This window comes from Papilio xuthus, unplaced genomic scaffold (assembly GCF_000836235.2).
Source record: "Papilio xuthus unplaced genomic scaffold, Pxut_1.1 DF825017.1, whole genome shotgun sequence".
Taxonomy (NCBI): Eukaryota; Metazoa; Arthropoda; class Insecta; order Lepidoptera; family Papilionidae; genus Papilio; species Papilio xuthus.
The window spans coordinates 4667527-4679903 of record NW_013533632.1 but is presented as its reverse complement, the minus strand read 5'-3'; the positions used below and the strand labels follow the sequence as shown (position 1 = coordinate 4679903).

Genomic DNA, 12377 nt, shown 5'->3' with positions numbered 1-12377 from the left:
ACATTTACATAATGAGACTATTTATTTTTACGACCTTCTTATAACGGTGGCCAGTATTTTTTGGCGCATATTAAAGTTCTTATTAACGTTATGCTTAAAATATTTTAATCGATTTCATACTTTGCAATGAGTACTCAGCCACTCTCTTTTAACCCGATGATTGTACTAAATTTGTACAGTCAAATTATTAAATTGGCTTCCCACTTAGGATCGAATATTGTAAAGTTGTATTTTATCACGCATGTAAGTTGATATAAGATGTTTTCGACCTAAATACATTATGAGCGTTAAATGACATTTCAAAGAAGTGGGTATGGAATAAAAATCTTCGACTGTACATAACTCATAACAAATGATATTCGTTTCATGCCATATTTACCTTTATAACTACGGATTAAGATCCTTATCTCACTGCAATTTGACATGGAGGCGGGTGACAGCGAGCATTCACGTGACTCGAGTACGTAATTGTTCATAATGTAAATGCATATATATTTTTCTTGGCTTCTACTTACATTATGTTATTGTAGTATTAGCTCCTAATAATAACTGGTTAGATTTATAATTGTTAATTACTACCAGATAATTAATAAATCCATTTGTAGAGGCTTTTATCGATAATAAGTATCATTTTGAGCGTAAGGATTGTAGGTACATATTTTATAACACCTTTTATTTATATTTAAAATACAAATTCAGCACTTCTTACTCTATAAAAAGCATACGTTGTGTTGTCTCATTTAAAAATAGACAATATGGTTTAATTTAAAGACATAGCGAGGGTGAAGAAATATCACTAAAGTGGTTATGTTGGTGTTTTAGAAAATAACTTAGTGAAGTTCAATCGCGATATGCGAGAGTCGTGGAAGTGGGACCACACGGGGATGTCTCATTCGGGAGTCCAACTTACTATCTACAATCTCGACCCTTTACCGGTTTTAATTATTTAAGTTAAATTGCTTAGAGTCCACAAATGTATAAAAGATTCATCTAATATCGATTCGAGTATTTTTATGTCACCTCTATTAGATTGTGACATATGTTTTTGGCGCTGTTTTAATGCCAATTTCCAATTTCAATAAATCTACTTGCTGTAGCCAGCGAATCCGTCCGCGTGGATAATTAAAAAAACAAACTTATTATATAGATAAGTGAAATAAAAAGCAGCTCTTCAAGGCATAAATTCGAAAAAAAGAATCAATAGTATCCTATGTCCGTCTCCTGGCTCTAAGCTACCTCCTCACCAATTTTCAACCATATCGGTAAAGCCGTTCTTGAGTTATAAATAGTGTAACTAACACGACTTTCTTTTATAAATATAGATATCTTGACCGAAAAACAACTTAAAACAACTTTATAAACATTGCTTACAGTTTTTCTAATGTAACATATTTTCAGATGAAATTAGTTCAAGATAAAAACTTTCAAAAATATTAATCTCAAATTCTGCAACTAGATTCATTTTATATAATAAAAGCACATAATCAGAACTTTACTTATAGTATATCAGTTATGTTTGTGTTATATCCAGTCTACTATGAATGTGATATTTTCGATCATTATATTCGAATAATTAATCTCATTATTCTAATGAACTTGTTCATTTAGGAGCATTAAAATGTTTGTTTCACATATTTTGATGAGCTTTTATCGTTTTATGTACAACTAGCTGTCTGACTTCTCACTATTGGACAGTTAATATTTTCTCACACAAAGTAGCATTCTAATGGTGAGAGTTTTTAAAAATTCATACAAAATATGAGTATTTTTTCTCTTTATAACATCAATATTGCGTTGCGGTCTTCTGGACCAAGAATTTTTCTTTAAGATTCTAACTTACTAAGTACTTGTTTAGAAGTTGTTATGAATAAAACAGCCTTGTGACAAAGTCTTGCATAAATTACTATGACACTCGTCATGTTACTTTACATTCATTAGTAGGTAGGTATCGGTCATTGACATTGAAAACATAACCAGACCAGTTTGTTTGCTCTCGATTTTGATTTGTGTAATTATATAATGACAAAGTGTCTTTGTCAGTCTATAAATTTTAATAACTTTGTTCGATAACATTTGTTATTATTTAATTTCCTACTTAAAAATAGACTTGCAGAAAACATATTATTATTGTGTATTCAGTAGTTTGTTATTCTTAAGATACCTCTTTTAGCGTAAGTTGACTATTTATTTTGATGCTTTACTACTGTTTGTTTTCTACAACCAACTGCTTTACACGCGGTTTATTGAATCGTTAGCCATGGTTAAGTTACTTAAGTTTTTCTTAAGCCTTATTTTGTTCTTATGTTATGTTATTTTGTTATAGGTTATATGGATCTAAGCGGTGTGCTCGATGCAACACACCGATCTCAGCTTCAGAGCTGGTGATGCGCGCCCGTGACCTCGTGTTCCACGTGCATTGCTTCTCCTGTGCACTTTGCAGCACGCCTCTTACTAAAGGGGACACATTCGGTATTAGAGAGTCTGCAGTGTATTGCAGGTGAGTTCCAAATGACAATAACAGGCTTATTATTTTATTTATACATGTCCTGACAAAAATACTCTTGTTTCTAGTATATACCAACTAAAACAATCAAAGATAGAATTGAGATATTTTTTTCTTTTTAGGTTACATTACGAAACTATGCCGGACTACGGGCCTCACATGGCAGTCCCCGGTCCTCCTCAAATGTGTCCAGGACCTTACGCGGGGCCACCACCGGGCTCACATTACCCGCCTTATCCATCACCTGAATTCGCGCCGGTCGAACCTGATGTTCCTAAAGGGCCCTTCTTTAACGGGGCGGCAGCGCCTCCGCCTCGACAGAAAGGGCGTCCGAGAAAAAAGAAGCCGAAAGATCAGGACATAATGACAGCTAATCTCGGTGAGTTAACTGAAGTGTTTTGAAATTTTGCGCACGCGCGAAATTATATTTTCTTATATTTTATTGTTCTTATGATTGAACTGTTTTACTGAACCTAAAAAAATTCCAGTAAATCAGTAACACCAAGATATAAAGTGGTCGTGAATGATTAAAAAATTGCCAGTGTGAAGGGTATCTCCCGCCATTTTGTATAACCGCAAATTAATATTAATCATACATTAGGGTCGCTTTGCCGACAAAACGTTTACAATTTTGTTAACACATAAAAGTCAAAACTGCATTTACCTCACTTGATTATCAGCGGTGACTTCCCGTATGTTCGTTTTATAAAATAAAAACAACTTTTTGCCTTTTACAAGATATCGAAACCAGTCCGTTTATCTGGGCGGCAGCAGTCGCGCGGTCGACTCTGCGTGCCTCGTACCTTCACAAGAATTCCATCTCAATTTTAAAATAAGAACTTACTTGAATGCTTTTAATGAATAAATCACATATAGTAAAAGCATAATAGTTTATATGAATTTAACTATAACCGATATAAATCGATATTAAAAATGTTCGACTTTGTACATAGAATCTACTTTCACAAACTTGTTAAAATTATTATTCTATCCATTCAAATTATTAGCGCATATTATATGCTACAAAATGAATCAAACAAAGTACTTTAACAGACAGAAATCATAACAGAGGTAACAATCTTATCTAGATGCATTTTTTGTCTCCTTACAGAACTGTTGTAACAATACGTGTAAGTGTGGAACAAAACATATGCACAATTGAACTGGTTCTCAAACGACTTATCAGTGATTACTGTTTACATTTCACGTTCAATTGATTACACTTCTTGTATCAATTATTATGTTATTTCAATCGGAACCAAACGGCTCAATACACTAAACGATGCGTCACTGAATGCGGAATTAAATCAATACTTTCGTATTATTATGAGGCTGTAAGAAATAAATTATTCATTCAACTTTTATTGCGTTACCATAGCATGGCATTTACTAATTAATAAAAAAAACACTGACTTAATACATATCAGGGAAGAATCAGAATCATCAGACACCTAACGATTAAATATCGCTCAAGATATTAGTTACACTATTTATAACTCAAGAACGGCTTTACCGATATGGCTGAAAATTAGTGAGGAGGTAGTTTAGAGTCAGGAGACTGACATAGGGTACTATTTATTCATTTTTTTCGAATTTATGCCTTGAAGAGCTGCTGTTTATGTAACTTATTAATATTATAAATGCGAATGTTTAGATGGATGTGATGTGGATGGATGGGTGTTTGAAGATATCTTTAGAACGGCTGAACGGATCTCGATTAAATTTGATAACCTATAGAACATAGTCTAAAAGAACACATAGGCTACACTAATTAAGTTTTTTTATCTCCACGCGGACGGAGTCGCGAGCGACAGCTAGTTTAGGTTAAAAGTGGTTATGACGTTCGTTCATAGATTACTCTTCTGTCAGTTGGGCAAATACAATCCCTGTATCTCATCTAAAATAGCACAAACTGGTTTCTCACGTGTTCGCAAAACCGCGCGTGTGTCGGACGTAATCCAAAGTTCATCATACTAGCCACATTTCAATGAACCGATGTTCGGTCCGGTGCTTCAACAACACTCTTCGAACATCGAGATGCAAAGATTTATAATTCAAAAAACAATTCGTTAGTTCATTTTTAACGGAGTGATTTATTTTCCAATAGTATCGGATTTTATAAAAATAATGCAATATTTGAAAAGTGAAAATAATTTAAATGAATTCCTCTTTTGAATTCCTGTTTCCAATGTTTCGTTTATTGGAATAATTTCCATTAAATCGGAAATTTTACACGTATTTATCCGATTTCGGCTCAGAGCCGTGTAGCTCGGTTACTCAAAATATCAATTATTGGGTTTTCATACTTTATTCAATATTTATTGACCAGAATAATATACGGATTATAGTTTGTTTACTGGTCTAAATGATTTGTTTTAGCGGTTTTACGTTTTTGTTTTCGGTAGAACATACCTATGAAAATGAAAGTTACGAATAGAATTTGTTTAATGTGAATTTAGTTACGAAAATAACTAAATTTCGTTTGATGAACTTGACAAGAGTGTGTCAGAAGTGTTAATAAACGCAGCGAAAGATTATAAAAATATTGAGGTAACGCGGCCCGACGGCGCGTTCGAGCTCAAAGCAACACTTGCGAAGATATTAACTGACTTGTTTATAATACTATTATACATTGGAAGCTTTCATTTTAAAATTATTTCCTTATACGCGATAGGTAAATATGATAAAATAAAAGTTTAATTCTATTCTATTGAGTCGGAAATTATTCGTTTGTAAAATCAGTCTTGTAATTTATTCGGTCATGTTTTTCTGAAAGTCACATTTTGTTTTCTCAATTTATGTCTGCTACCAATGATGAAATGACCATCTATTGTCTCGTAAATCACAGTATAGTAAGTAAGCAAAATACGTATTATTCTTTGCGTTTTCATGATAACTGATAATGGTAAAAGTGTTTGTGGTATTTGAACACAAATTACATAATTATACGTTTAGGTAAAGTTAGGTAAGATTATGTCACGTTTGCGATTATTTGAATAGACGTTTGTTAGAAGGTATCTTCATAACGGCTGCAAGGTTCTTGCTGAAATTTGACATAACTGTAGAATATAGCCTAGTAGAATACATAGGCATAATTAAGTTTCCTTTTAATTCCGCGCGGAGAGAGTCGTGGGCGATAGCTAGTAAGTAATAAGTTCACGTTAAACACAATGTATATAATATACTTTGTTCAAAGTCTTCATCGTACCTTCTATTATATTATATTATGTTGTCTTTAGTTGTTAATGTTTTGACGTTAACATTGATAACAATGGGTAATAATATCTCAAATCTGTAACATAAGCCTTTTTAGAGTTTGCAAGTATCTCGTGATTATGGTACCCATTTATAATAATACACCCTCGGGCCTAGTAGATATTCAATATTACTTGTGTTTTCTTCCTACAAGAAATATTTTGTCATCTAATTTATATCGGAAAATTTGCGGTATTAAAATATTTAATTTAACACAAACTGTATACTTATGTATATTTTGATGAGAAAGAAGTTATGTAGGTATAGATAGATACATTGTTCATGTGTTTATTGAACCCGGTGATTTAAAGTCGGAATGGGGCGCGTCACCCCATGTAATACGAAGCTGAAATATGAAGAACGATTCTCAGTTTATATAACATCATAAATCTGTTACCGGACGAGGGCGGGATTCGGTTTTTTATTGCTACATGAGAGTAAAGGATAGGTCTCTTTTGAAGATAATTAAAGTATATTTCAGTTCACAATGTAAATCTTTCAAAAGAAAATGTACAGAAACTTACGGTTTAAAGCTCGTGACTACGAATATGTTTTGTCTGTATACTTAATTAAAATGTTATCGATTTTTATACGTAAATTATTAGCACCTACGTAGATAAGACATCCTAAAATTACCTGAAGGGCACAAGGCTTTCATAAAATACTGTTCTGCCCTCGTGTGAAATCATTATAAGGTAGTGTAGAATGATGTCTGACGGTTATGGCGCGACATTTTGCCGGGGACCGACGGGTCATCGTAGTACTGTCGTTCCGGCGCCCGGTTTGGTGAGCTGTGTGGTAAGTTTTTGCTATGGCCATTTTCGCGGATCGGGTTACTTTTTTAGCTGCCAATTTTGGACCGCCATAATCAATTACAAGGGAACGTCGGTTTGCGTAACGCCGCGAATGGCAGACTGTGGGATCCGCGGCCCACGCCTCGAGGAGTCTGCCTGGTACTCGTAATTTGTTGCAAATGTACATATATTGAATACATTACAATACATTTGTAAATTTTAAATGTTTACAAAAGTATATGTCGGTTGGTTATATATTATCTAACATACCTACGTGAATTGAAACAGAAAAGATCTTAAAACTAGATATAATTATTCGATAAGTCTCTTTTGCAGTGTATGATAAATTTATAAATAAAAAATAAATTGAGATTAAATTAACTTTTTAATTTTTATTCCGGATAATTCTAAAGAAATCTATCCGTTTGTTTCCGCTTAGATCTCCTAACCTTACAACAACCTTTTAGATATTGTTATCTTATTACAACGGTATTAAGTTCCCAGCACCAAAGCACTGTAAGGCGAAGAATAAGCTCGCTATCAGATCGTGGGAGGTTATTCTGATGTCAACAATATAACTACGATCGCACGTGAATAAGGACGCAACGATGTTTACTTAAAAATAGGGACATCACGTACCATAACGTGATGTCAACTTAATGTATTTTTTACTTACATACTTCAATTTTGTATTTAAGTATCAGAATTAGGCTGGTACAATGGTAAGATTAACGCACTTTTGTTACGGCAACCACGTGGCAGGCATAGGCGGTACCGCTGCCCGTGCTGAGTGGACGAGAAGTTGCCAAATGCGCGTTAATGTTCAAGTCATAGATACTGTCAAAACGAAAATAATTTTTATTTTAGTTTTTAAATCTTTCTAACTTCGGAACATAAAAAGCAAAGAAATGGAGATAATAATTATTATTTACACAACATACATAAATACGTGACGATGTAATATAAAAAAAAACATTTTCATATCCAATATATATTATATTCGGTTTTTAAACTGTATTTTCAACATAATCATGAAGTTAAATAACATGAGAACGAAGTTTAGATAGAATGGATGCCATATGTTGCGAGGCAATCGTTTCGGGCGCTGAGTTAATGGGGCATAAACGCTGACATGCACCTCATATACTTGTCTAGAAATCGTTCTACTTTGGTTTACAATTTAGAAGTTTTTTTTTCGTTATTTATAAATTCTTATCAATTTCTGTGAAAATGTTACAATAACAAGTACCTAATAGGGTTTTAAAAACCATTTAAACACAAATAGATTTTTAAGTAAAATATATTAAAAATGGTGAAATTCAAAGAATTGCAATAAGCACTTTTACTCCGAACTAGTATTGTTCGAGTACAATTTAAATAATATTCAGTAAAGCTTTATTAAAAGGAAACTTTATCCATGTTATTTTTATTTAACAGTATAACATAAAAAGGCTTCATGATTAAAAGCTAATGCACTTCATATTATTTACACGTTTTTAGAATGACATTCACACAATAATATTTATGTGTCTATAACTTTTTTTTTTATAAACGAATTTTACAATTAAAGTAGGATAAAAAAATGTCCCCAATCAAGTATATAACAAATATAACGTTTCATAACTCGTTATTCGAAAAACATTCGCAATGAAACTTAAAAACATTCCCGCGGCGCAATTATTTCGCAGTGCACTGAACTTAATTCGTACACATAATTATAATTACATACTCGCTTCGACATCGGCAAGACACTGTCAGCTCGCCCTAACTTTTGGAGCGGTGTGTCCATAAATTACCCACAAACGGGCGGATAAAAAAACGCTTCCTACTTCGGTAACAGGAGCGAAGTAAATTATATGCCGTAATGAAGTTGTCCCATCTGCTCCCCGGGTCACGTGGTGTCACCTTTTACGTTAACTTTTTTACCTTTTGTTTTAGTAGTTTTCTATCAACCAGAGTTAGGGACCGCCATAAATTTAATATAGCCGCATCTACAGCACCGTGATTTATTCCCTGCCAAAATGTATGCCTGTGTTTTTTTTAATATCGTTTTCGGCATCGGATGTGTCGAGTAGCGTCCGACGATCATACAGATAGGGTGACCGCGCGCTCCTTCTCCGACGGTAGTTGCCTTAAAAAAGTTTCACCTTTTTATTTTTACTGAAACAAAAAGCCGTTTGGATACTTTTAAGTTTTTCCTCTGACATTTTTGTATCTTTTTATACATACTGATAGTAGATTACGTAGTCACGAAAGTTTACAACTCAACTTGGTTTACTTCTTAAACGATAATTTTTATTGTTATTCCACCACTTAGTTTAAATTAATTAAATTATTTTAATAGGTTCTGATATTGTTATTGTTATTAAATTACAGAACGACTTTTTGTATATTTATTCAGCCCAAATTTATGATTGAGGAAGAGTTTTATATTTATTTTTTGGACATTAACCAGACCTTTAAGACTTTAATAAATAAAATAGTAAAACTATATTAAAATGATTTGGTTATAGTCGCATGCCCATGCAAGGAGATTGAAAAATAAAATGTTAATAACTAAGAATACATCAGCATTTTAAGTTAAATAACATTACTTTATAATACATTATTTAACTTCAACTTACATGAGCCCTTAAAAAAAATCTTATAGAGTTAATGAAAGTAATTAATCTTAGTTTCGTAACCGTTATATGACGAATATATGAATGAGAGAATAATTAAATTGATTTTTATCATTTATTAATGAGGAGTAAATTTAAAATGATTATAATATCCCCTCGGCGCATGGTTTCACTACACGTCAGTCGGCTAATGTGATATCCATGTAAGTTCGTTTTGTAAGCGCCGCTATCTCGGCCGAGACATCTGTATCAGTGGCACACCGACCCAATAGCTTTATATTGAAGCCTTATTTATTACTCGAGCCTCTCTCAAATTTAGAATAACAACGTTTTGTATACAATGGTAACTTCTCTATTAAAAGTCTGAAAACATGTTCCCAAAGCCTTCCGATTTTAAAATGTTTCGTGTTATTCAATTGTTATTTTGTTTAATGTGTTAAGTTTCTTATTTTATTTATTTATTTAATTATAATATGTTCGTTTTAGGATTATTAAATTACGTTATAAGTTTTGTTTATTTATTTGCAAATTAATTGTTTATTTTCTCAGAATTTGATCTTGCTAAAATATTTTGTAAATGTCAGTAAATTATAAATAACAATTTGTAGTAAATAAACACCTTTATACACTTGTATTGTTTTACTTGGTGATAGTAAATAATTCGTTCAGATTAATATTTACTGACAGATTATAAATTAACGAACTTCTCAGTTGGTCAATGACATTATGATGTTAAAGAAATAAACATATTTTAATGTCGCAAGTCACATGTTTAACAAACAAACTGAGCCGGCACAAAACATCTTGTAGCTGTAGCTGGAGTAACAAAATTAATCATTATTCAAATTTTTATGTCTCACTTTAAAATTTGTATTTATTTCGCAAGACATACTTTTAATATGAAAATAAAAGAAAAAAAATCATCGCTTATTGCGGTATTCATATGGAAATAATATTACATATAATAAATCTCATTAGGATCCAAATATGACACGGAATCAGACGATTGCCATCTGAAGTGATATTTTGATTTAATATCGCACGAATATTTAATCGCGGTTGATTTAATGGGAAATACTCTTTTGAATTACTAATACTGAATACATTTTTGTTATATTTTTGGATAAGTTCATATTTTTATACTCCTTGACATACGAGTACTTGTTTTGATAGTAGCTAATCCTAGTTATGTTAATGTAATTTTACTATGTGACGTAATTTTTTAAAAAAAGTTGTCTTAATAATTTCGTGATTTCTAGCTTCTTAATATCTTTTACATTTAATATACAATATCTTACATCAATAGCTGTGATCGTCATCATAGATTATAATATATGCAGCCGTTATAAGTTTTGATATCTATCGTCTGAGTATAACTTCATAGTTCTAGAGTAATAACAGTTGAAATATGACCGGCGCCCGACTGCTTCGCGCCACCCGACCACATATGAGTTAAAGTCGCCAGTAGCGCCCCCTGCTGATGCGTTACGTGATACTACATATGCGTCGATTAAATTAATATTTTTATTTGTATCCGAGTCACGATGACATCTCGAAAATTCTCTCTTTTTATCCGTAAAAAAATCTATTGAGGTATTTATAAGCATCGATAGAATTTACAACGTGTTTCTGATACAGGTCAGTCGGTGAATTGTTTTGCAGTGTCATCAGTAACAACGAAAATATCCCATAGATATAAAATGCTAGTGGCCACCGGACGAGATGATATCGCGTAGGAAATCTCATTTTTTTGGAGGACTTTAAACATGAATGGTGCGTACGATTTATGAGATCACAGCGATCTTTTATAACCCACCCACTTTTTACACGGATTTTTTTCTAGCCGTCGACGTGTTATCTGCGTACATTTTGTGTCTCAATCTATTAATAACGTCTTCTTTTAGCGGACGTGACGTTTTCGAGACGCGATCTTATTTATCGATAAGTGCCGGAACCGCACCACTTGCAAATAGCTAACATAAAAAATAATAAAATAGTGGAGCAGCGACAAGATATATCTCTGCAAAAAGTTCTTTCCCTCCTGCGATATCTATATACGAAAGTGTTGAGCTTGAAATTGAACATGAAAATTCTCCGCTTTGCAAATATTCCTAAGCCGGAGAGACCGTATCTGGTGCCTAGTGGATGCACGACCGCCTGAAGCAGGTCACTGACCACCAGCTTAGTTAGACCTTCCCCAGCCCCCTCTCACTTTTCTGGAGCGGGGCACGAGGGGATTTTCAACTGTTGCGGAGGCTCTTCGTGTTTTCTCACTAGTTTTATTGTTGCCAGAGGGTGCATAAATCATGTCAAGTAAACACAAACGTTCCGTCAACGTGGCAGATCGTACCTGCGATCTGTTACAGACCACCTTTATTACCTAAGCGTTAAAACTTAGAGTCGAATGTTTAGTTATATTATTTTTCAATTAAGCTCATAATTTACTGTCACTATTAAAGTAATATTTAAATCATATGTAAAACTGGGTGCACCGCTCATTAAACTTTCATTTCTCAACGGGAAAACTTTTGACTTGTTTTATCGCTTTTAAATCTTGTATTAAATGAACGCTATGAAAGCTTATGGTTATAAATATATTTAAGCCCTGATATTTATCAACAGATAGATTTCACGATAGCCACTTTACGGTACGCATAATATCCTCAGAATCGTTGATATCAACCAATGATACTCTTAGTAAATTGACACGAAATACATATATCGCGTTTGAAATGAAGTTGGCTCTAGTCTAACATCACCGGTGTAAGTTACGTCACCGTTGATTACTTTCCTTAGAAGTTTGTCTATGTCACAATTTACTCGGTAATCACTTGTTAACCTTTACATTCCAAGAAAATGCATATTTTACAAGAAGCATTGCGTTTGGGCGCCTATATCAAAAAATCAGTATCACCTTTATTATTTCTACCCGTTTTTTCGAAAATTGCCTCATATTTTGTACATAAATTATTGGATAAATTATATCAAAATAGGTATCTTCTAGTTTCCATAACGAATTGAAAATGTATTAAAACAGCTTTAAGGCAGGATGTGAAGTTATATCAAATCTTTATACATGTCTTTACCGCGGAGTTAGTAAACTAAATCAACACTAAAATTTCCGTTGTACAGTAGGTAAGGTAATGCTAGTATCACACGAGAGCAGAAGAGTGAACAATGATGTACTGCTATTGTTTGAACGGA

General features: G+C 33.1%; 1 protein-coding gene across 3 annotated transcripts in view; it reads left to right on the top strand.

Moving 5' to 3' along the window:
* Bmap-A (apterous A) overlaps positions 1 to 12377 on the top strand; it is a 55512-nt gene that overhangs the window by 33485 nt on the left and 9650 nt on the right. For all 3 annotated transcript variants that reach the window (XM_013323935.1, XM_013323934.1, XM_013323933.1), the window contains exons 3-4: positions 2324 to 2497; positions 2626 to 2882. In XM_013323935.1, the coding sequence (XP_013179389.1) occupies positions 2324 to 2497; positions 2626 to 2882 (431 nt within the window). The remainder of the gene's footprint in view (positions 1 to 2323; positions 2498 to 2625; positions 2883 to 12377) is intronic.